The sequence below is a fragment of the Lepidochelys olivacea genome (genome assembly GCF_965140295.1).
Source record: "Lepidochelys olivacea isolate rLepOli2 genome assembly, chromosome: 28".
Lineage (NCBI taxonomy): Eukaryota > Metazoa > Chordata > Testudines > Cheloniidae > Lepidochelys > Lepidochelys olivacea.
The window spans coordinates 380,915-400,458 of NC_140438.1; the positions used below are offsets into that span (position 1 = coordinate 380,915).

Genomic DNA, 19,544 nt, shown 5'->3' on the forward strand with positions numbered 1-19,544 from the left:
GCTGGCTGTCTCCTTGTGTGTGTGTGTGGGGGGGGAGGGCTGGGTGTCTCCTTGTGTGTGTGCATGTGTGGCTGAGTGTGGCTGGGTGTCTCTATGTGTGTGCGATTGGGTGTCTCCCTGTGTGTCTGGGTGTCTCCGTGTGTGTGCCTGGCTGGGGGTGCCCGTGTGTGGCTGCATGTCTCCGTGTGTGTGTGTGGCTGGGTGTCTCCGTGTGTGTCTGGGTGTCTCCGTGTGTGTGCCTGGCTGGGGGTGCCCGTGTGTGGCTGCATGTCTCCGTGTGTGTGTGGCTGGGTGTCTCCGTGTGTGGCTGGGTGTCTCCGTGTGTGTGTGTGGCTGGGTGTCTCCGTGTGTGTGGCTGCATGTGGTCGGGTGTCTCCGTGTGCGTGTGCGTGTGTGTGTGTCTCTGGGGGCTCTGGGTGTCCCAGCCCAGGGGCAGGGGGACACAGGGTCCAGAGGAAGGGGGGGTTCATGGGAACATCCCCACATCCTTCCCCCCCAGCCCTGATGACCCACTGCCCCACAACCTCATCCTGCATGGCCCCCTGCCCCCAGTCCAGAGTCACTCTGAGCTCCCCGGGGCCCCCTTTCTGGACCACGGCCTCCCAGCTCTCCCCCTCCAGCTTGGGACCCTGCCCCACCCTGAACTGCTGGGGGGAGGGAGGGCTGTGAGCTTCGGGGGGCTTCCCCCCAAGGGAGCGTTTCTCCCCCCCCCCCGGGCTGAGCCACATCTTTCCAGAGTGGCCTGTCATGGGTGAAACCACTGTCCCCTTGATGACTGCCCCGGGATTCCCCCCCCAGCGGGGCTGATGTCAGCCCCCTTCCTGTGGGGTAACAGGAAGGCCGCCTGTGGGGAAGTTTCACAAAGGGGCTGGAATGTTGGCAAAGACTGGGGGAAACACACTGGGGTGGGGGGGGGGGGGACGGCCAGCGGTTGGTGGGGTCATGAACCGGGTGGGGAACTGGGGGGGCGGGGGGGTGACTCCCAGCTTCTATTTTTGCCCTTGGCTACAGCCCACTTCCAAAAATAGCCCTTGGCTTTCACTTCCCTGGATGAGAAACTCACAACCCAGCCCCCCACCCCCCAGGACGCCTGGGTTCAACCCCACCCCAGCTGGGCAGGGAGTGGGGTCTAGGGGTTAGAGGTGGGAGGGTGGGGGCTGGGATCCAGGACTCCTGGGTTCTCTCCCCAGCTGTGGGAGGGGAGTGGAGGCTGGTGGGTTAGAGCGGGGGGGCTGGGAGCCAGGACTCCTGGGTTCTCTCCCTCTGGTGGGACATGTACCTAGAATCGCCCTGATCATTTGCCCTCCCCGCGCCCAGATCCCATCACAGGCCTGGCTGGGGGGGGGGCAGGAGCAAGGGGCAGGTGTGTGTGGGGGTCTGGCAGGCTGAGAGAATGGGAAGCACCAGGTTTGCTGCGGGGCAGGGGCAGCTGGGGGCAGTTAGCTCCATGCCCCAGGCTGCCCCTGGGCCTGTGTCCTCAGCTCCTGAGTCAGAGCCGGCCCCGCACAGCCTCAAATTCCTGGCTGCCCTGCCAAGGCTCTGACTCCGGGGGGGTCCCCAGCTCCAGCCTTATTGCAGGGGGTTGGAATCAGAAGGGATGGACCCCTCCCTTCCACACTGGGGCAGCAGCCTGAGGTCCCCATTTAGCCCCCGCAGAGCCCTGGGGACTGGCTCCCCCATGGGCCCGCTGAGAAATAGGAGGCACAGGGCCCCCTTCTGTCTCCTGAGCTGAGCCGGAGCGGGCAGGGCCATGTACAGACATTGGGTGGGGGGCAGAGACTGTGGTTTGGGGGTCTCTGACCCCAGCCTCGCCCCACAGCTGTGACTCAGGCCTGCGAGCCCACGCCGGCCCTGGTCCACTCACATCTGGTCCCCATCTCGCTGTGGCCGGGGCCGGCTGCCAAGGGGAGCTTTGAATCCCTGCTGGTTCCCCAAGACTCCAGCAGCCCCCGCAAACTGGGATCTGACTCCGGAGTGCTGAGAAACAGGGACAGGGCTGCCGTTGCCCCGCCCCTACAGCCCCCCGCTGCTGCCAGTGACCCCCAGCCCCCGGTCACCTCCCAGAGCCAGGAGGAGAACCCAGGAGTCCTGGCTCCCAGCCCCACCTGCTCTAACCCACCAACCCTCACTCCCCTCCCAGAGCCAAGGAGAGAACCCAGGAGTCCTGGTTCCCAGGCCCCTGTGTCTGCTGGTGACTGGACGAGGGGGCGACCGGCAGAACATTCCATCCCAGCCACTCATCATCCAGAGCCGACGGCCAGGGTCTCCCCACAGTGACCAGGGGCTGAGCCGGCATTCCTGACCCACTCGCTCAGAGCCTGGGCCTGGACGGGGGTCTAGTGGTTAGAGCCAGGGGGCTGGGAGCTGGGACTCCTAGGTTCTCTCCCCAGCTCTGGGAGGGGAGTGGGGGCTGGGGTTAGAGCCGGGGGGCTGGGAGCTGGGACTCCTGGGTTCTCTCTCCGGCTCTGGGAGGGGAGTGGGGGCTGGTGGGTGAGAGCAGGGGGGCTGGGAGCCAGGACTCCTGGGTTCTCTCTCCGGCTCTGGGAGGGGAGTGGGGGCTGGTGGGTGAGAGCAGGGGGGCTGGGAGCCAGGACTCCTGGGTTCTCTCTCCGGCTCTGGGAGGGGAGTGGGGGCTGGTGGGTGAGAGCAGGGGGGCTGGGAGCCGGGACTCCTGGGTTCTCTCTCCGGCTCTGGGAGGGGAGTGGGGGCTGGTGGGTGAGAGCAGGGGGGCTGGGAGCCAGGACTCCTGGGTTCTCTCCCCAGCTCTGGGAGGGCAGTGGGGGCCAGTGGTTAGAGCCAGGAGCAGGTCTGGGGCTGGGCTGGATCCAAACCCCAAAACCCAGAGCTATTTCCGCCTCTGACGGCACTGCGGGGGTGGCGGGGGCCGTGGAATCCCTCGGACTCCAGGACTTTCCATGTGCCCGGGGAACGTTTTGGGAGCTAAAAATAGCCAGCGAGCCCCCCCGCCCCCCCCCACCGGGCCAGCACCTTCTGAGTGACGCCCTGCAGGGCCAGGGGCAGAGGGCAGGGTGGGAGGAGGCTGGCCTGTGACCCATTCCCTGCCTTCCCGAGTCCCCCAGCCCGGGGCAGATCAGAGCTGGCGCCCCCAATCCCACTCTGTGGGGTTCCCCTTTGGAGGCAGCCGCAAAACACCCTGGAAGTGTCCAGGAAGTGCCCGGGGGGAGGGAGGAAACAGGTGGTGTGGGGCGTGCGCTGGGGGGAGGACGCCGACCCGGAAAAAACAGCTCCCGCGGCTCCCAGCCCCCAGCAGCTGTCCCAGTGTGGGGATCCCCAGCCTGTCATTCCCTCCAAGCATGGGGCGGGGGAAAGCCTGGTGCCAGCTTCTGGGAAACCACTGAGCGGTTTGCGGGGGCGGGCGTGAGGGCAAGGGGGTCACTGGGGGAAGAGCCGGGTCAGGGTGGAGCTGGGAGGGCTGCTGCCGTAGGGCTCACCTGCTGGGGAGCTGGGGGGGTGCTAGGGCCAACCGGGACACTCCTGGGGGGCCAGGAGGCTCTGCAAAGACGTGGCTCCCCACTGCCCTGACACCCCCCCATTCCCAGACACCCCGTGTCCCCACAACTCCCAGCTGGGGTGCTGGCTCCCAGAGGGGATCCCTCCCCCCCCCCCCCCCCGCACCAGGGCGTGGGGCAGCCAGATCCCTGAGGCTGTTTACCCAGCTGGCTCTGGGGGAAGGGCTGGAGGGTCAATATTGACCCAGAGGGAGAGCCTGGCGCCCCAGCGGGGCTTGGGGCAGGGCCCCAGACACCCACACTTGGAGCCGGGGGGGGGGAGCAATGTGGGGGCTCCTTTGGCAGGGAGGGGGGGGCCAGGACTCAGCCCGGCACTTTCCCTGAGTGCTCTCAGCCGGATGAGCCATGGCTTCATCACAGCTGCTCCGGGCGCCTGCGGCTACCGGCCCGTGTTCTCGACTTGACTCACGGCCACATCACCCTGGCTGCCAGACCGAGCCTGGGGGCGCCACAGGCCGGGGGGGTGGGTGTCTGCACCCCCATTCCTCCCCCCGGGTCTGGGCTGCGCCTGCCCGACGGCACCCCAATCTCGGCTGGGTCTGGCCAGTGGCCGCCCGACGGGGCCCCAGTCTCGGCTGGGTCTGGGCCGCGCCCGCCCGACGGGGCCCCGATCTCGGCTGGGTCTGGGCCGCGCCCGCCTGACGGGGCCCCGATCTCGGCTGGGTCTGGGCAGCGCCCGCCCGACGGGGCCCCGATCTCGGCTGGGTCTGGGCAGCGCCCGCCCGACGGGGCCCCGATCTCGGCTGGGTCTGAGCCGCGCCCGCCCGACGGGGCCCCGGTCTCGGCTGGGTCTGGGCCGCGCCCGCCCGACAGGGCCCCGGTCTCGGCTGGGTCTGGGCAGCGCCCGCCCGACGGGGCCCCGATCCTGGCTGGGTCTGGGCCGCGCCTGCCCGACGGGGCCCCGGTCCCGGCTGTGTCTGGGCCGCGCCCGCCCGACGGGGCCCCGATCTCGGCTGGGTCTGGGCCGCGCCCGCCCGATGGGGCCCCGATCCCGGCTGGGTCTGGGCAGCGCCCGCCCGATGGGGCCCCGGTCCCGGCTGGGTCTGGGCAGCGCCCGCCCGACGGGGCTCAGGTCTCGGCGGGGTCTGGGCCGCGCCCGCCCAACGGGGCCCCGATCTCGGCTGGGTCTGGGCAGCGCCCGCCCGACGGGGCTCAGGTCTCGGCTGGGTCTGGGCCGCGCCTGCCCAATGGGGCCCCGAGCCCTAGGGCCGGGTGGGAGCCGGCGCCCCCTCGAGGGCATAGGCCCCGCGCCCCATTGGGGCTGTATTGGGGCAGCTCCCTGGGCCTCCCCCATGGGGCAGGCTGGGAATTCCCGGCACAGGCATGGGTCCCGTCACAGCGCCCCCCTGGCCCCCGGGAGCAGCTCTCCCAGCCCAGACGGTGACCCTGGTTTCCTCTCCCGGTGCAGACGCTTCCTTCCTGGCACTGGTCCAATGTCTGCCGAGCCAGGGGCTGGGAGCTGCCAGCCGCCTTTCCCAGAACCCAGGTGTCCGGGGGGCACCGCAGCCCCCCTGGGGTTCGCACGTGCAGGCTCCTGCTGCGGCGTCTCCGCCCCTCCTGGTCCTGGGCACTTGCCCAAAATCTCCAGCTCCCGGAGTCACGGGAGCCCGGCCTCGGCCCCGCGGTCAGACAGACAGCGCGGGGAAAAGCTGGGGGACGTGGCTCTGAAAACGGGGGCCGGGGCAGGGGGTCACCTCCCAAATCCTTCAGCAGGGGCGGGCGTTGGGGTAAGAAATTGCCCTTAAAATTGCTGGGGTCCCGTCCCCCAATCCCTGATCTTTGGGGTTTGGCCACGAGGAAAGCTCAGCGCCCCCCAATTCTGCCCTCGCTCCCCGCCCCTTGAGTAGGGGCCAGGCCCCCCTGGAGTCACGGTGCAGGGGGCCCGGGGCCGGCGTCTGACGCAGCCGCATCCCTGGGGCTTGGGGGCATCTGGTGGGGCCTGGCATGGGGCTGGGGGGCAGGCGTGGTGTGGGGAGGGGCCTGTCCGGGAGCCCTGGGGCTGTGGGGGCATTGGCCAGTCGCAGATGGATGGACACCAAGATGGCCCCCGGCACAGAGCCCCACACGCCTCCACCCCCCATCTCCCCACACTTCTTCCCCTGCCCCATCCCTCCTCCACCCCCTATGTTCCCACCCTTCTTCCCCTGCCCCATCCCTCCTCCACCCCCCATCTCCCCACCCTTCCCCTGCCCCACATCCCTCCTCCACCCCCCATCTCCCCACCCTTCTTCCCCTGCCCCACATCTCTCCTCCACCCCCCATCTCCCCACCCTTCCCCTGCCCCACATCCCTCCTCCACCCCCCATGTCCCCACCCTTCCCCTGCCCCACATCCCTCCTCCACCCCCCATCTCCCCACCCTTCCCCTGCCCCACATCCCTCCTCCACCCCCCATCTCCCCACCCTTCTTCCCCTGCCCCACATCTCTCCTCCACTCCCCATCTCCCCACCCTTCTTCCCCTGCCCCACATCCCTCCTCCACCCCCCATCTTCCCACCCTTCTTCCCCTGCCCCACATCCCTCCTCCACCCCCATCTCCCCACCCTTCCCCACATCCCTCCTCCACCCCTCATCTTCACACCCTTCTTCCCCTGCTCCACATCCCTCCTCCACCCCCCATCTTCCCATCTTTCTTCCCCTGCCCCACATCCCTCCTCCCCATCTCCCCACCCTTCCCCTGCCCCACATCCCTCCTCCACCCCCCATCTCCCCACCCTTCCCCTGCCCCACATCCCTCCTCCACCCCCATCTTCCCACCCTTCTTCCCCTGCCCCACATCCCTCCTCCACCCCCATCTTCCCACCCTTCTTCCCCTGCCCCACATCCCTCCTCCACCCCCATCTCCCCACCCTTCCCCACATCCCTCCTCCACCCCCATCTCCCCACCCTTCCCCTGCCCCACATCCCTCCTCCACCCCCATCTTCCCCTGCCCCACATCCCTCCTCCACCCCCATCTCCCCACCCTTCCCCTGCCCCACATCCCTCCTCCACCCCCATCTCCCCACCCTTCCCCTGCCCCACATCCCTCCTCCACCCCATCTTCCCCTGCCCCACATCCCTCCTCCACCCCCATCTCCCCACCCTTCCCCTGCCCCACATCCCTCCTCCACCCCCATCTTCCCCTGCCCCACATCCCTCCTCCACCCCCATCTCCCCACCCTTCCCCTGCCCCACATCCCTCCTCCAGCCCCATCTCCCCAGCCCCTTCCCTGTGGCCCCTGCTCCCCCCTCCTGAGGCCCCGTAAGCCCCATGCCCCTTCCCGAGCCCCCTCCTGCCCCCCTGAGCTCCCCTCCTGAGCCCCCCCAAGCCCTTTCCCCCCTCCTGAGCCCCCCACCCCTCCTGAGCCCCCTGCTCCTCCTCCTGAGCTCCCCCAAGCCCCCGCCCCTCCTGAGCCCCCTGCCCCCTCCTGAACCCCCTGCTTCCCCCTCATAAGTCCCATGGTCTCCGCTCCTGAGCCCCCCTAAGTGTCCTGCCCCCCGCTCCCCCTATAACCCCTCCTAAACCTGCGCCCCCTCCTGAGTCCCCTGCTCCCCCCTCCTGAGGCCCCCCAAGCCCCGTGCCCCCTCCTGAGTCCCCTGCTCTCCCCTCCTGAGCCCCCCAATCCCCCTGCCCTCCAATCCCCCTGCTCTCCCCTCCTGAGCCCCCCCAAGCCCTCTGCCCCCTCCTGAGACCCCCTCCTGAGTCTCCTTGTCCCCCTCCTGCTCCTCCCTGCTTGAGCCCCCTCCTGAGCCCCGATAAGCGCCTGGCCCCCCGAGCCCCGTGCCCCTCCTGAGCCTCCTGTTCCCCCTCCTGAGCCCCCCGTTCCACTCCCTGCAGCGCAGCCCCCCAATTGCCCCCAACCCCTCCTAAGCCCCACCCCACTCCCTGTAGCCCATCACCCCTGATGAGCCCCTGCCCCCTTGTGGACTGATCCCAGCCCCCCAACTGATCTCCTGCCCCCTCCTGGCTCCCCCACCCGCCCCCCAGTGCAGCGCCCCCTGCTGGTCCCCCCCCAGGACAGAGTCAGCAGCCGCTAGATAAAATCCATCTCTGTTTATTGGCGGGTCGTTCTGGTTTTACACCTTGAGACGCAGGGCGGGTCGGACAGACAGCCCCCCACCGGGCCCCTACCGACGCCATCGGTGCCCCCCTCCCACACTCAGCCCACGGCGGCTCCTGGGCGAGCCCAGTGCAGTGGGCCATGAGGCCGGGGCCCCATATCGCTTGGCTGGGTGCCCGCCCATTGGCACAAAGTGCGGGGAGGCAGTTTGGGTCTGGTGCCTTCGGGGGCCGTTCTCCCACCGTCCCACAAACCAGTGCCCCCCCCCAGCCCAGCATGCCCACAATAGGGCAATCCCTTGCACCCTCAGCCACAACCCCTGCGCACACAGGCTCATGCTCAGCGCACATTCACCCGGGCATGCTCACATTGCTCACAGTGACACTAACGTGCTCATTGCACACACACGCCTCAAATACTCCCACTCAGAGATCACAGACACACTAATGCACACCCAAATGTGCGCACCAACACACGCTAATGCATGTACTCACTGTGACGAAGAGAGACTGTTCTTAATGTTTCCTCTGAATAGTGTGGGGGTGCCTCAGTTTCCCCTAGGCAGTTCTTAAGTCTCTAGGGGGTGGGGTAAGGGTGTATGATCCTTGCAGAGCCCTAGAGGGCAGGTGTGTGCAGGGGTCTGGACACAGAGAATGGCCGACACCCTGTTTCCTGGCCACGGATGGCCTGGGCCCTTCCCCCCTGCGCGGTGAGAGCTGAAGGGTTGGAGAACAAAGGAATCAGGTGACCTCCTGGCCCGGGAAAGGGACAAAGCCCAGAGGAGGGGGTGGGCTGGGGGGAGTTTTCAGTTTGGGGCTGGCTGGGGACATGGAGTGAAGGGCAGACGGGGTTGCCTGGCTCACTGATCCCCAAAATGGACCCAGCTGAGGGGTCCTGTTCTCTGCACCTACAAGCTCTGTGTCAGACCATGTTCCTGTCGTCTAATAAACCTTCTGTGTTACTGGCTGGCTGAGAGTCCCGTCTGACTGCGGAGTTGGGGGGCAGGACCCTCTGGCTTCCCCAGGACCCCGCCTGGGCGGACTCGCTGGGGGAAGCGCACGGAGGGGCAGAGGAGGCTGAATGCTCCGAGGTCAGACCCAGGAAGGTGGTAGACGGGTGAGCTGTGTGTCCTGCAGACAGGCTGCTCCCCGAGAGATTACCGAAAGAAACGACACTGTTTGCTCAAGAAACTCCCTGAAAAAACACAAGATCAAATCCGCACAGACACACCCCTGGAACCCTGACCTGGGATATTCTATCTACTACCCAAGATCCATAAACCTGGAACTCCTGGGCGCCCCGTCATCTCAGGCATTGGCACCCTGACAGCAGGATTGTCTGGCTATGTAGACTCCCTCCTCAGGCCCTACGCTACCAGCACTCCCAGCTACCTTCGAGACACCACTGACTTCCTGAGGAAACGACAATCCATCGGTGATCTTCCTGATAACACCATCCTGGCCACTATGGATGTAGAAGCCCTCTACACCAACATCCCACACAAAGATGGACTACAAGCCGTCAAGAACACTATCCCCAGTAATGTCACGGCTAACCTGGTGGCTGGACTTTGTCCTTACCCATAACTATTTCACATTTGGGGACAATGTATACCTTCAAGTCAGCGGCACTGCTATGGGTACCCGCATGGCCCCACAGTATGCCAACATTTTTATGGCTGACTTAGAACAAGGCTTTCTCAGCTCTCGTCCCCTAATGCCCCTACTCTACTTCCGCTATATTGATGACATCTTCATCATCTGGACCCATGGAGAAGAAGCCCTTGAGGAATTCCACCATGATTTCAACAATTTCCATCCCACCATCAACCTCAGCCTGGTCCAGTCCACACAAGAGATCCACTTCCTGGACACTACAGTGCTAATAAACGATGGTCACATAAACACCACCCTATACCGGAAACCTACTGACCGCTATTCCTACCTGCATGCCTCCAGCTTTCACCCTGACCACACCACACGATCCATCGTCTACAGCCAAGCTCTGCGATACAACCGCATTTGCTCCAACCTCTCAGACAGAGACAAACACCTATAAGATCTCTGTCAAGCTTTCTTACAACTACAATACCCACCTGCGGAAGTGAAGAAACAGATTGATAGAGCCAGAAGAGTACCCAGAAGCCACCTACTAGAGGACAGGCCTAACAAAGAAAATAACAGAACGCCACTAGCCATCACCTTCATCCCCCAACTAAAACCCCTCCAACGCATTATTAAGGATCTACAACCTATCCTGAAGGATGACCCATCACTCTCACAAATCTTGGGAGACAGGCCAGTCCTTGCCTACAGACAGCCCCGCAACCTGAAGCAAATACTCACCAGCAACCACACACCACACAACAGGAACCTATCCTTGCAACAAAGCCCGTTGCCAACTGTGTCCACATATCTATTCAGGGGACACCATCATAGGGCCTAATCACATCAGCCACACTATCAGAGGCTCGTTCACCTGCACATCCACCAATGTGATATATGCCATCATGGGCCAGCAATGCCCCTCTGCCATGTACACTGGCCAAACTGGACGGTCTCTATGTAAAAGAATAAATGGACACAAATCAGATGTCAAGAATGACAACATTCAAATCCAGTCGGAGAACACTTCAGTCTCTCTGGTCACTCGATTACAGACCTAAAAGTGGCAATTCTTCAACAAAAAGCCTTCAAAAACAGACTCCAGCAAGAGACTGCTGAATTGGAATTAATTTGCAAACTGGACACCATTAACTTAGGCTTGAATAAAGACTGGGAGAGGATGGGTCATTACACAAAGTAAAACTATTTCCCCATGTTTATTCCCCCCCCCCCGCACCCCCCACTGTTCCTCAGATGTTCTTGTCAACTGCTGGAAATGGCCCACCTTGATTAGCACTACAAAAGGTCCCCCCCCACCCCCGCCGCTCTCCTACTGGTAATAGCTCACCTTACCCGATCACTCTGGTTACAGTGTGTATGGTCACACCCATTGTTTCATGTTCTCTGCGTATATAAATCTCCCCACTGTATCTTCCACCGAATGCATCCGATGAAGTGAGCTGTAGCTCACGAAAGCTCATGCTCAAATAAATTGGTTAGTCTCTAAGGTGCCACAAGTCCTCCTGTTCTTTTCACAGAGAGGAGACTCCCCCAGAGTCCTGCCTGGCTTCGTAGGGAGCAGGTCCAGAGCATCGCCCAGGGACTCCGGGACACTCACACACACACGCACACAGGAATGCACACACACACGCACACCCACAGTCTTCTCAGCTCTCCCCTGCCTGTGTGTCCCACTCCGGCTCAGTGACGCAGGTACTGGATGTGAAAGACATGGACGGTGCCGTCACTCAGCGCCACGGCGAAGTGCCCGTCCCCGGTGACGGTGGCCACCCGGGCTCTCTCGATGCCGTGCCGGGCGGTGAGGAAGGGCCCCAGCGCTTCCCCGCCTGGCCCGAACGCCATCACCTTGTTCGGCTCCCGCAGGGCCACATAGAAATGGCCCCTGTCGTCGGCGCAGACGGCCCCCGGCTGGCACCCCTCCAGCCGCTCCTCGCCCAGCTCCGCCAGCAGCTGCCCGTGGCCGTCAAACGCCACCAGGCTGCGCCCATGCCAGTCCGAGGCCACGTAGCGGCCGCCCCGGCCGGCCACGAACACCATGGCCAGACGGTCGTGCCCGTCCGGGAAAATCTTCTCCACCAGCTCCCCCCGGGCGTCGCAGACCTCCAGGTGCCCCGCCACGCTCACAGCCACGGCGGCGCCCCCCTCCGCTGCCGCCGTGATGGCGTGGCTGGCCTGGGTGGGGGGCAGGGCCTTCTGCCAGACCAGGGCGCCGTCCTGCTCCACCAGGTAGAGCCGGGAGCCGGCGGTGTAGGCCACCCGGCTGCCCACGGCCGCCACGCTGCAGGGGGCCGCGCCCCCGTGGACCGGGATGGCATCCCGGAAGTCCACCTGCAGCGAGAAGCACTTGAGGCTGCGGTTCTCCTCGTCGGCCAGGAGCAGCTCCCTAGGGCCCAGGGGGCAAATCCCCGTGATCCGGGGCCGGTGCTGGTGTCACGGAGTCTGGGCGATGCTCTGGAACTGCTCCCCATGAAGCCAGTCAGGACTCTGGGGCAGTCGCCTTTCGGTGAGCAGCCTGTCTTCAGGACACACAGCTCCCCCGGCTTCCCCCTTCCTGGGTCTGACCTCGGAGCATTCAGCCTCCTCTGCCCCTCCGTGTGCTTCCCCCCAGCGAGTCCGCTCAGGCGGGGCTCCTGGGGAAGCCAGAGGGTCCTGCCCCCCAACTCCGCAGTCAGACGGGACTCTCAGCCAGCCAGTAAAACAGAAGGTTTATTAGATGACAGGAACATGGTCTAACACAGAGCTTGCAGGTGCAGAGAACGGGACCCCTCAGCTGGGTCCATTTTGGGGGCAGTGAGCCAGACAACCCCGTCTGCACTTCACTCCATGTCCCAGCCAGCCCCAAACTGAAAAACCCCCTCCAGCCCCCCCTCCTCTGGGCTTTGTTCCTTTCCCGGGCCAGGTGGTCACCTGATTCCTTTGTTCTCCAACCCTTCAGCTCTCACCTCGCAGGGGGGAAGGGCCCAGGCCATCCGTGGCCAGGAAACAGGGTGTCGGCCCTTCTCTGTGTCCAGACTCCTGCACACACCTGCCCTCTAGGGCTCCGCAACGACCACACACCCCCATCCCACCACCCAGACACCCAAGAACTGCCCAGGGGAAACCGAGGCACCCCCACACCACCCAGAGGAAACATCAAGAACAGTCCCACTTCGTCACAGCTGGTCATCGGGGACCCGCCCCGAGAAGCTGCAGGAGAATCGGGCGGTGGGGAGCGGCCGGCACAGCGGAGGCTGCGGGGCAGGGGGCCGGCGGCCGCGGGGCAGGGGCGTCATGTTGGCCACTCTCCTCCCCTTGGCCGTCCGGCTTGGCCTCGCCCAGGTCCAGCTGGAAGAGGCCACTCAGGCTCTGGAGTTCGGCGCGGATGACCAGCCGGGGGCGCGGCCCCCCAAGGGGCTCCCAGCGGAAGCCCCGGAGCCGGCCGAGCCGCTGGCTGATCAAGGCCTCCAGCGAGACGATCTCCACCGGCCGGCCCAGGGCCAGCACCTTGCGGGTGACGTCGGCCGTGCCGCGGGCCAGCTGGTCCTGCAGCTCCAGTTTGGTCCGGAGCAGGCCGGCCGCCTTCTCGCGCCCTTCCACGTGGCGCCGCAGGGCGGCCAGCACCTCCTCCAGCGCCGCCCGCCCCCGGGCCACCCGCCCCGCCGTCTCCTCCACGCCGGCCAGCAGCTCGGCCACCCGGGGCCGCCTCCTCGCACGTCTGGCAGGGGTGCTCCAGGTGCGGGCCCAGCCGGCACTCCCGGCAGATGGGGCCGGCGCAGGGCTCCTGGGCCGGGTGCTCGGGGCACCGCACGGCCTGGCGCTGCCGGATCTCCTCGTCGTGCTCCCCGGAGAGGTAGCCCTGCAGGCTCGCCAGCCGGTGGGCCTGGGTGAGCCGGGAGCAGCGGTGGCCGGCGGCGCAGGTCTGGCACAGGCTGTCGGTGCAGCCCAGGCAGCGGGAGACGGCCGGGCGGCCGTCCTCCTGCCCGATCAGCGGGCACAGGGCGCAGGTCAGCCCCGCCTCGCCCACCGGCCGCAGCAGCTCCAGCAGCCCGTTGACGAAGAAGTTGGTCTTGAGGCCGGCCACCCCCTGCGCCAGGGGCACGTCCTCCCGGCACTCGGGGCACCGCAGCCCCGGCCCCTCGCCCAGCAGCCCCTCCAGGCAGCCTTCATAGAATCATAGAATCATAGAATATCAGGGTTGGAAGGGACCCCAGAAGGTCATCTAGTCCAACCCCCCGCTCAAAGCAGGACCAATTCCCAGTTAAATCATCCCAGCCAGGGCTTTGTCAAGCCTGACCTTAAAAACCTCTAAGGAAGGAGATTCCACCACCTCCCTAGGTAACGCATTCCAGTGTTTCACCACCCTCCTAGTGAAAAAGTTTTTCCTAATATCCAACCTAAACCTCCCCCACTGCAACTTGACAGTTGGCCTTGGCAGTAGGTATACAGGCAGGGCAGGATCTTGGGCCCGCGCAGCCGCTCCAGGCAGATGGGGCAGGTCAGGAAGTCGGTGGCTAACACGTCCTAGAAGGATGGGGCGTCCGCGACCATGACGCCACGGCAAAGGGCGGGGGGGGGGGGGCGGGGGTCGTACCCACGGGGCCCGGGCACCGGCAGAGACACAGCGGCAGGGAGTCTGCTGGAAGCACCTAGGACGGGTATGGAGAGGTTACAGGACCCGGAGCCAGGACGCCTGGGTTCTCTCCCGAGCACTGGGAGGGGAGGGAGGGCTGGTGGGTGAGAGCAGGGAAGGCTGGGAGCCAGGACGCCTGGGTTCTCTCCCCGGCTCTGGGACGGCAGCTGGGGGCTGGTGGTTACAGCTGCGGGGCCTGGGAGCCAGAACTCCTGGGTTCTCTCCCCGGCTCTGGGAGGGGAGCGGGGGCTGGTGGGTTAGAGCAGGGGGGGCTGGGAGCCAGGACGCCTGGGTTCTCTCCCCAGCGCTGGGAGGGGAGGGGAGCGGGGGCTCCAGCTCTGTTTGCAGTGGGGTGCGGGGTGCCGGGGGGAGCCCTAGGGGAGACGCAGCTGGGCCTGTGGGGGGCGGGGGGGGGAGTTACCTCAGCCCCGGGGGGGGCGGTTCAGGCCTCTCGACTCCCCGCAGTGCAGGCTCCAGCGTAAGGGTGGAGAAACGAAAGTGAAAGTGGGGCCCAGGGGCCGGGTGTTTCCGAGCCTTCGGTCCCCCAAACCCAGATGGGAGAGTGACCCCCAGGCTGCCAAACACCAGCCCGCAGCCCCACAGGGCCCTGCCCACCTCCCAGCCCCCCCGCACAGCCCAAAGCCCTCGCGCCACCGTGGCAAGCTCCGCCCCCAGGCCCCCACACAAATCCACAGCCCCTAGCCCCACAGGGCTGCGTGCACCTATCATTTTGCCCCCATCCCCGGGCCTCAGTTTCCCCATTTGGGCAATGGGGGTGGCCCTGCTGGTCCCAGCTGGTGGTCTCTGTGCTGGAAGGGCTTTGAGATTAACGTGGGGGGGGGGGTGGCTGCAGCTCTGGGCACCCGGCCTCTGGCTGAAGGGGGTGAGCCCGGCTGTCCTCCCCGCGCCCCAAAACCGCAACCCTCTGCCCCGCCTCTGCACCCCCCGCTGGTGCTGGAGGGGAGAGTGCAGTGCGCAGGGCCGTGTCTGGGGGGGGGGGGGACGCGTTTGCACGGCCGCATTCGTGTCTTCTTGTGCACGCATGTGCGGGCGTGTGTCCGTGGCCAGGTGCATTGTGCGTTGCTCTGCGCGGATGTTTCTGCACACGGGGCTCTGTGGTGTGTGTCACGGGCTCCGTGGGGGTGCAGGCGGGTGGCTAACTTCTGTGTGCAGGGGTTGCGTGTCTGCGGGTGGTTGTTAGCCTGTCTGCACCTCCGTACGCCTCACTGCGTGATGTTGCCACGCGCACTTGTGAGCACGTGGCTCTAGGTTTCCTGTAATGTGCGTGGGTGTGCAACAGTTTCATGTGTGGGTGCGGCTAGTGTGTCCGTGTGTGCGTGCGGGTGTGTGTGCGGGTGTGCGCGTGGGTGTGTGTGCGTGTGTGTGTGCGTGCGGGTGTGTGTCTGTGTGTGTGTGCGGGTGTGTGTCCGTGCGTGCGGGTGTGTGCATGCGGGTGTGTGTGTCCGTGCGGGTGTGTGTCCGTGCGGGTGTGTGTCCGTGCGGGTGTGTGCGTTCGTGCCAATGTGTCCCTGTGTCTGCGTGTGCACAGATATGTGGGTTAGTGTCCGTGTGTCTGCAGACGTGGGTGTGTGAGTGTCCCGGAGTCCCTGGGCGATGCTCGGGACCTGCTCCCCGCGAAGCCAGGCAGGACTCTGGGGGAGTCTCCTCTCTGGGAGCAGCCTGTCTGCAGGACACACAGCTCCCCCGGCTTCCCCCTTCCTGGGTCTGACCTCGGAGCCTCCAGCCTCCTCTGCCCCTCCGTGCGCTTCCCCCAGCGAGTCCACCCAGGCGGGGTCCTGGGGCAGCCAGAGGGTCCTGCCCCCCAACTCCGCAGTCAGACGGGACTCTCAGCCAGCCAGTAACACAGAAGGTTTATTAGACGACAGGAACATGGTCTAACACAGAGCTTGTAGGTGCAGAGACCGGGACCCCTCAGCCGGGTCCATTTTGGGGGGCAGGGAGGCCAGCGCCCCATCTGGGCCCCCCTCCATTTCCCCAGCCAGCTCCAAACTGAAACTCTCCAGGCCCCGTCCTCTGGCCTTTGTCTCTTTCCCGGCCCCTGATCTCTTTGTTCTCCAACCCTTCAGCTGGCACCTTGCAGGGGGGAAGGCCCAGGCCATCAGGAGCCAGGGTGTCGGCCATTCTCTACACCATCACACTGGCTCCCTAGGGCTCTGCCACAATCCCACCCCCTTATCCCCCCACCTAGAGACTTAAGAACTGCCTGGGGGAAACTGAGGCACCCCAACAGTATTCAGAGAACACATTAAGAACAGTCCCGCTTCGTCACAGTTACTATCAGTGTGGGCGTGGAGGTGTTGGCCTGCGTCCATGCAGCTCTGTGCGTGCGGCCGTGCGAGGTCTCTGGGTGCGGCTGTGTGTCTCCACGTTCGCACTGGGTCGCCGTGTGAGCCAGATTCCCCGGCTCCGTGCTTGCGTTGCTTGGGGGTGGGTGGCTGGCTCCTCGGGGCCACAGGGGTGGGGCCCGCGCCGTGGCTTCTCTGCGTCCCTCCGTGCGCGCAGGGCTCGGGGCGGGGGTTTCTCTCCGGGACGCTGTCGTGCCGCGTTGCACGTGTCCAGTGCAGAGTGTGCGAGTTTGCACACCCAGGTGGGCCGCAACATCTGTCTCTCAGGGCAGCGCTGTCGACCCACCGGGTCTGTGCTGTGACCCTCAAGGGGTCCCGCTCTTCCGTCCTCCGCGGCCTCCAAACCCTCGGGGCGGGACCTCCAGGGTCCCGCCCACCTGCTCCTGCTGGGGAGTTGAGCGCAGCTGGCCTGGCCCACGGGCAGTGCCCTCGGGGGCTTGGCGTGCGGATCCGGCTTGAAGAAGAGCCACGAGAAGGGTCTGAAAGCCGGCCGGAGCGCGGGGGAGCCTCCCGGAGCTTAACCCAGAGCCAGTCCAGGGGCGATGCAAGGCCGGGGCGAACATCGCCGTGGTGGGGGAGCCAATATTTAATCGCGGGTGCTGGCGTCCGGCACAGACAGCGTAAGCCCGGCCAGGGGTGCGGGACACGTTTGGCCAGGCAATGAGACGGCTCTCAGCGACCGTAACTCACCCCGGGACGGCCCCCCTCCGTCAGCCACATCTGGGCTGTGTTTCTACCCGCTCGGTGCTGGGGAGGACTTAGGGGGCAGGTCTGCGGCCCTGGGCGCTACCAGGGGGGTGGGGGTCAGAGCAGTGGGTCACAAAGGTGACGGCAGGATTCAGAGGGGCCAGAGCCAGGGTTCTGCCGGCACGATCCGCTGGCTCACCGTGCCGGTCTCTCTGCCCCCTTTTCCTTGGGGTCCCATATGAGCCCCCCCCGTGGGTCCTAATGCCCCATTTAATACTGGTTCCCTCCACCCGCATCATGCCTCTGGCTGCCCTGCCCATGAACTTGCTCCTGTTCCATTGACCCCAAACCTACCCCAGCTCCCCCCGTAACCCCAAACCTACCCCAGCTCCCCCCCGTAACCCCAAACCTACCCCAGCTCCCCCCCGTAACCCCAAATCCACCCGCAGCCCCTGTCGTAATCCCAAACCCACCCCAGGCCCCGCCGTTAGCCCCCAACCTCCCCCATCTCCTGTCACTAACCTGAGCCTGTCCCCTGGTCTCACCCCTTCCTCCCCTACTGATGGACGGGGCCGTGCCTAGCTTTTCTCCGAGAGGGGCGGTGGTGCAGCCCCCTGCTTGGGGTGCCCTGAAGCCTCCGCCAGCCCCGAGATGGGGCAGGACCGTGAGGGCTGGATCCCTCGGCGAATCGCCCTGGTCTGTCCGCTCCCCGCGAAGCACCGGGGGCTGTCAGGCGGGAGCTGGGGCCGGGGGCGGGGGTCCCTGCACGGCCAGGGTTATGCTCCGTCTGCGTCCCGGGGGCGACGGTCCCAGGGCGCGGGGTCCGGCTGAGACGCGTCGAGCACCCACCAAAACCCCCCTGCCCAGAAGCCCCTGCTGTCGGCCTAGACCGTGGGCTGCGGCTTCCTGGGCTCTCGGCAGATCCTAGCGGCACCGGCTGGGACCCGGGGGGCCCCCGTCGCGCCAGGCGCTGCACAGACCCCAAATACGATGTGGGTTCCCCCCACGCTCACCGCGGTCCTGGGTGGCCCGGCCCAGGGTTCAAGTCAGCATCGGTCGGCTGCACAGTGCTCCCCTCCCCCTGCTGGGCCCGTTGGCCCCTGGGGGCCAGGCGGGGGGAGGTGAGGTCAGCGCCCCCACCAGCAGCGTAGGCACTCCGTGACCTTTGACCTGTCGGTCTGCAGCCAAAAGTGTGGGGGGGGGAGAGAGAAGAGTTGTGAGACCTTGCAAGGAAGGTGCATTAACAGAAAAGTCGTCCCCCCCCGCCTCCTCGGCGGGGGGCAGCCGCAGGATCCCCACCTCCCACACACACACCTCCCCGGGGGTCCAGCCTCAGGGTCCCCCCACACATCGCCCCGGGGGGGGCAGCTGCAGGGTCCCCCCCACACCTCCCCAGGGGTCCAGCCTCAGGGTCCCCCCACACATCGCCCCGGGGGGGGCAGCTGCAGGGTCCCCCCCACACCTCCCCGGGGGTCCAGCCTCAGGGTCCCCCCACACATCGCCCGGGGGGGCAGCTGCAGGGTCCCCCCCACACCTCCCTGGAGATCCAGCCTCAGAGTCCCCCCACACATCGCCCCGGGGGGGCAGCTGCAGGGTCCCCCCCACACCTCCCTGGAGATCGAGCCTCAGGGTCCCCCCACACATCGCCCTGGGGGGGCAGCTGCAGGTCCCCCCCCCGCACCGCCCCGGGGGTCCAGCCGCAGGCCCCTGCCCAGCGCCGGGCGGATTCTCTCACCAGCAGGAGGGCGCCGCTGAGCAGCACAAAGGCTGTGAGGGCGACGATGCTGAGGGTGCCGCCGACCCGGTCGATTTGCACCTCGCAGCTGGCGCCCAGGTACCAGAACCGGCCGCTCTCCGGGCAGCTACGGGGGGCAGATGCCGCGGGTGAGAACGGCCCCGAGCCCCTTCCTCGGGCGTCCCCCCCGCCCCTGGGAGGGGCTCGAGGCAGGGCTTGGGGCCTGGGCGAGACTTCCCCGGCCAAGGGAGAAGCAGGGTGAGGGCTAAGGGTTACAATTCAGGGGTCAGGAGTTAGAGTTCAAGGCCAGGGTCGGGGTTAGGATCTGAGGTCAGGGTCGGGGCTTAGGGTTCGAGACCAGGGTCGGGGTCGGGGTTAGGAGCAGACTCGGAGTTCGAGGCCAGGGTCGGGGGTTAGGGTTCGAGGTCAGGAGTTAGGGTTCGAGGCCAGGGTCGGAGTCGGGGTTAGGATCAGGGGTAAGGGGTTGGGGGTTAGGGTTCGAGGTCAGGGTCAGCGTCGGGGTTAAGGTCAGGGTTGGGGTTAGAGTTAGGGGTCAGGGGTTAGGGTTCGAGGTCAGGGGTTAGGGTTCGAGGCCAGGGTCGGAGTTGGGGTTAGAGTCAGGGGTTGGGGGTTAGGGTTCAAAGTCAGGGTCAGAGTTGGGGTTAAGGTCAGGGTTGGGGTTAGAGTTAGGGGTCAGGGGTTAGGGTTCAAGGCCAGGGTCGGGGGTTAGGGTTCGAGGCCAGGGTCAGAGTCGGGGTTAGGAGCAGAGTCGGGGTTGAGGCCAGAGTCAGGGTTCAAGGTCAGGGGTTAGGGTTTGAGGTCAGAGTCAGGGTAAGGGGTCAGGGGTTAGGATTAGAGGCCGGGGGTTAGGGTTCGAGGTCAGGGGTTAGGGTTGGAGGCCAGGGTCGGAGTTGGGGTTAGGGTCAGGGGTAAGGGGTTAGGGTTCGAGGTC

At 65.9% G+C, this 19,544-nt stretch overlaps 2 protein-coding genes and 1 long non-coding RNA gene across 4 annotated transcripts in view; 1 reads left to right on the forward strand and 2 right to left on the reverse strand.

Moving 5' to 3' along the window:
- The window catches only part of LOC311513937, a 32,051-nt gene that overhangs the window by 6,690 nt on the left and 5,817 nt on the right, over window positions 1–19,544 (forward strand). The gene's annotated exons all lie outside the window — the stretch shown is intronic.
- TRIM56 (tripartite motif containing 56) lies at window positions 10,478–16,890 on the reverse strand (the record flags this gene model as incomplete). Its single annotated transcript, XM_084616620.1, is given in 5 exon segments — window positions 10,478–11,619; window positions 12,367–12,966; window positions 12,968–13,335; window positions 13,569–13,695; window positions 16,861–16,890. Coding segments are annotated over 5 exon segments (1,869 nt in total). The 3' UTR covers window positions 10,478–10,875.
- The window catches only part of LOC311513935 (uncharacterized protein), a 29,460-nt gene continuing 27,271 nt past the window's right edge, over window positions 17,356–19,544 (reverse strand). For both annotated transcript variants that reach the window (XM_084616139.1, XM_084616138.1), the window contains 2 exons: window positions 18,593–18,719; window positions 17,356–18,035 (listed from right to left, as the gene is read on the reverse strand). In XM_084616139.1, the coding sequence (XP_084472265.1) occupies window positions 17,985–18,035; window positions 18,593–18,719 (178 nt within the window). In that variant the 3' untranslated portion in view covers window positions 17,356–17,984. The remainder of the gene's footprint in view (window positions 18,036–18,592; window positions 18,720–19,544) is intronic.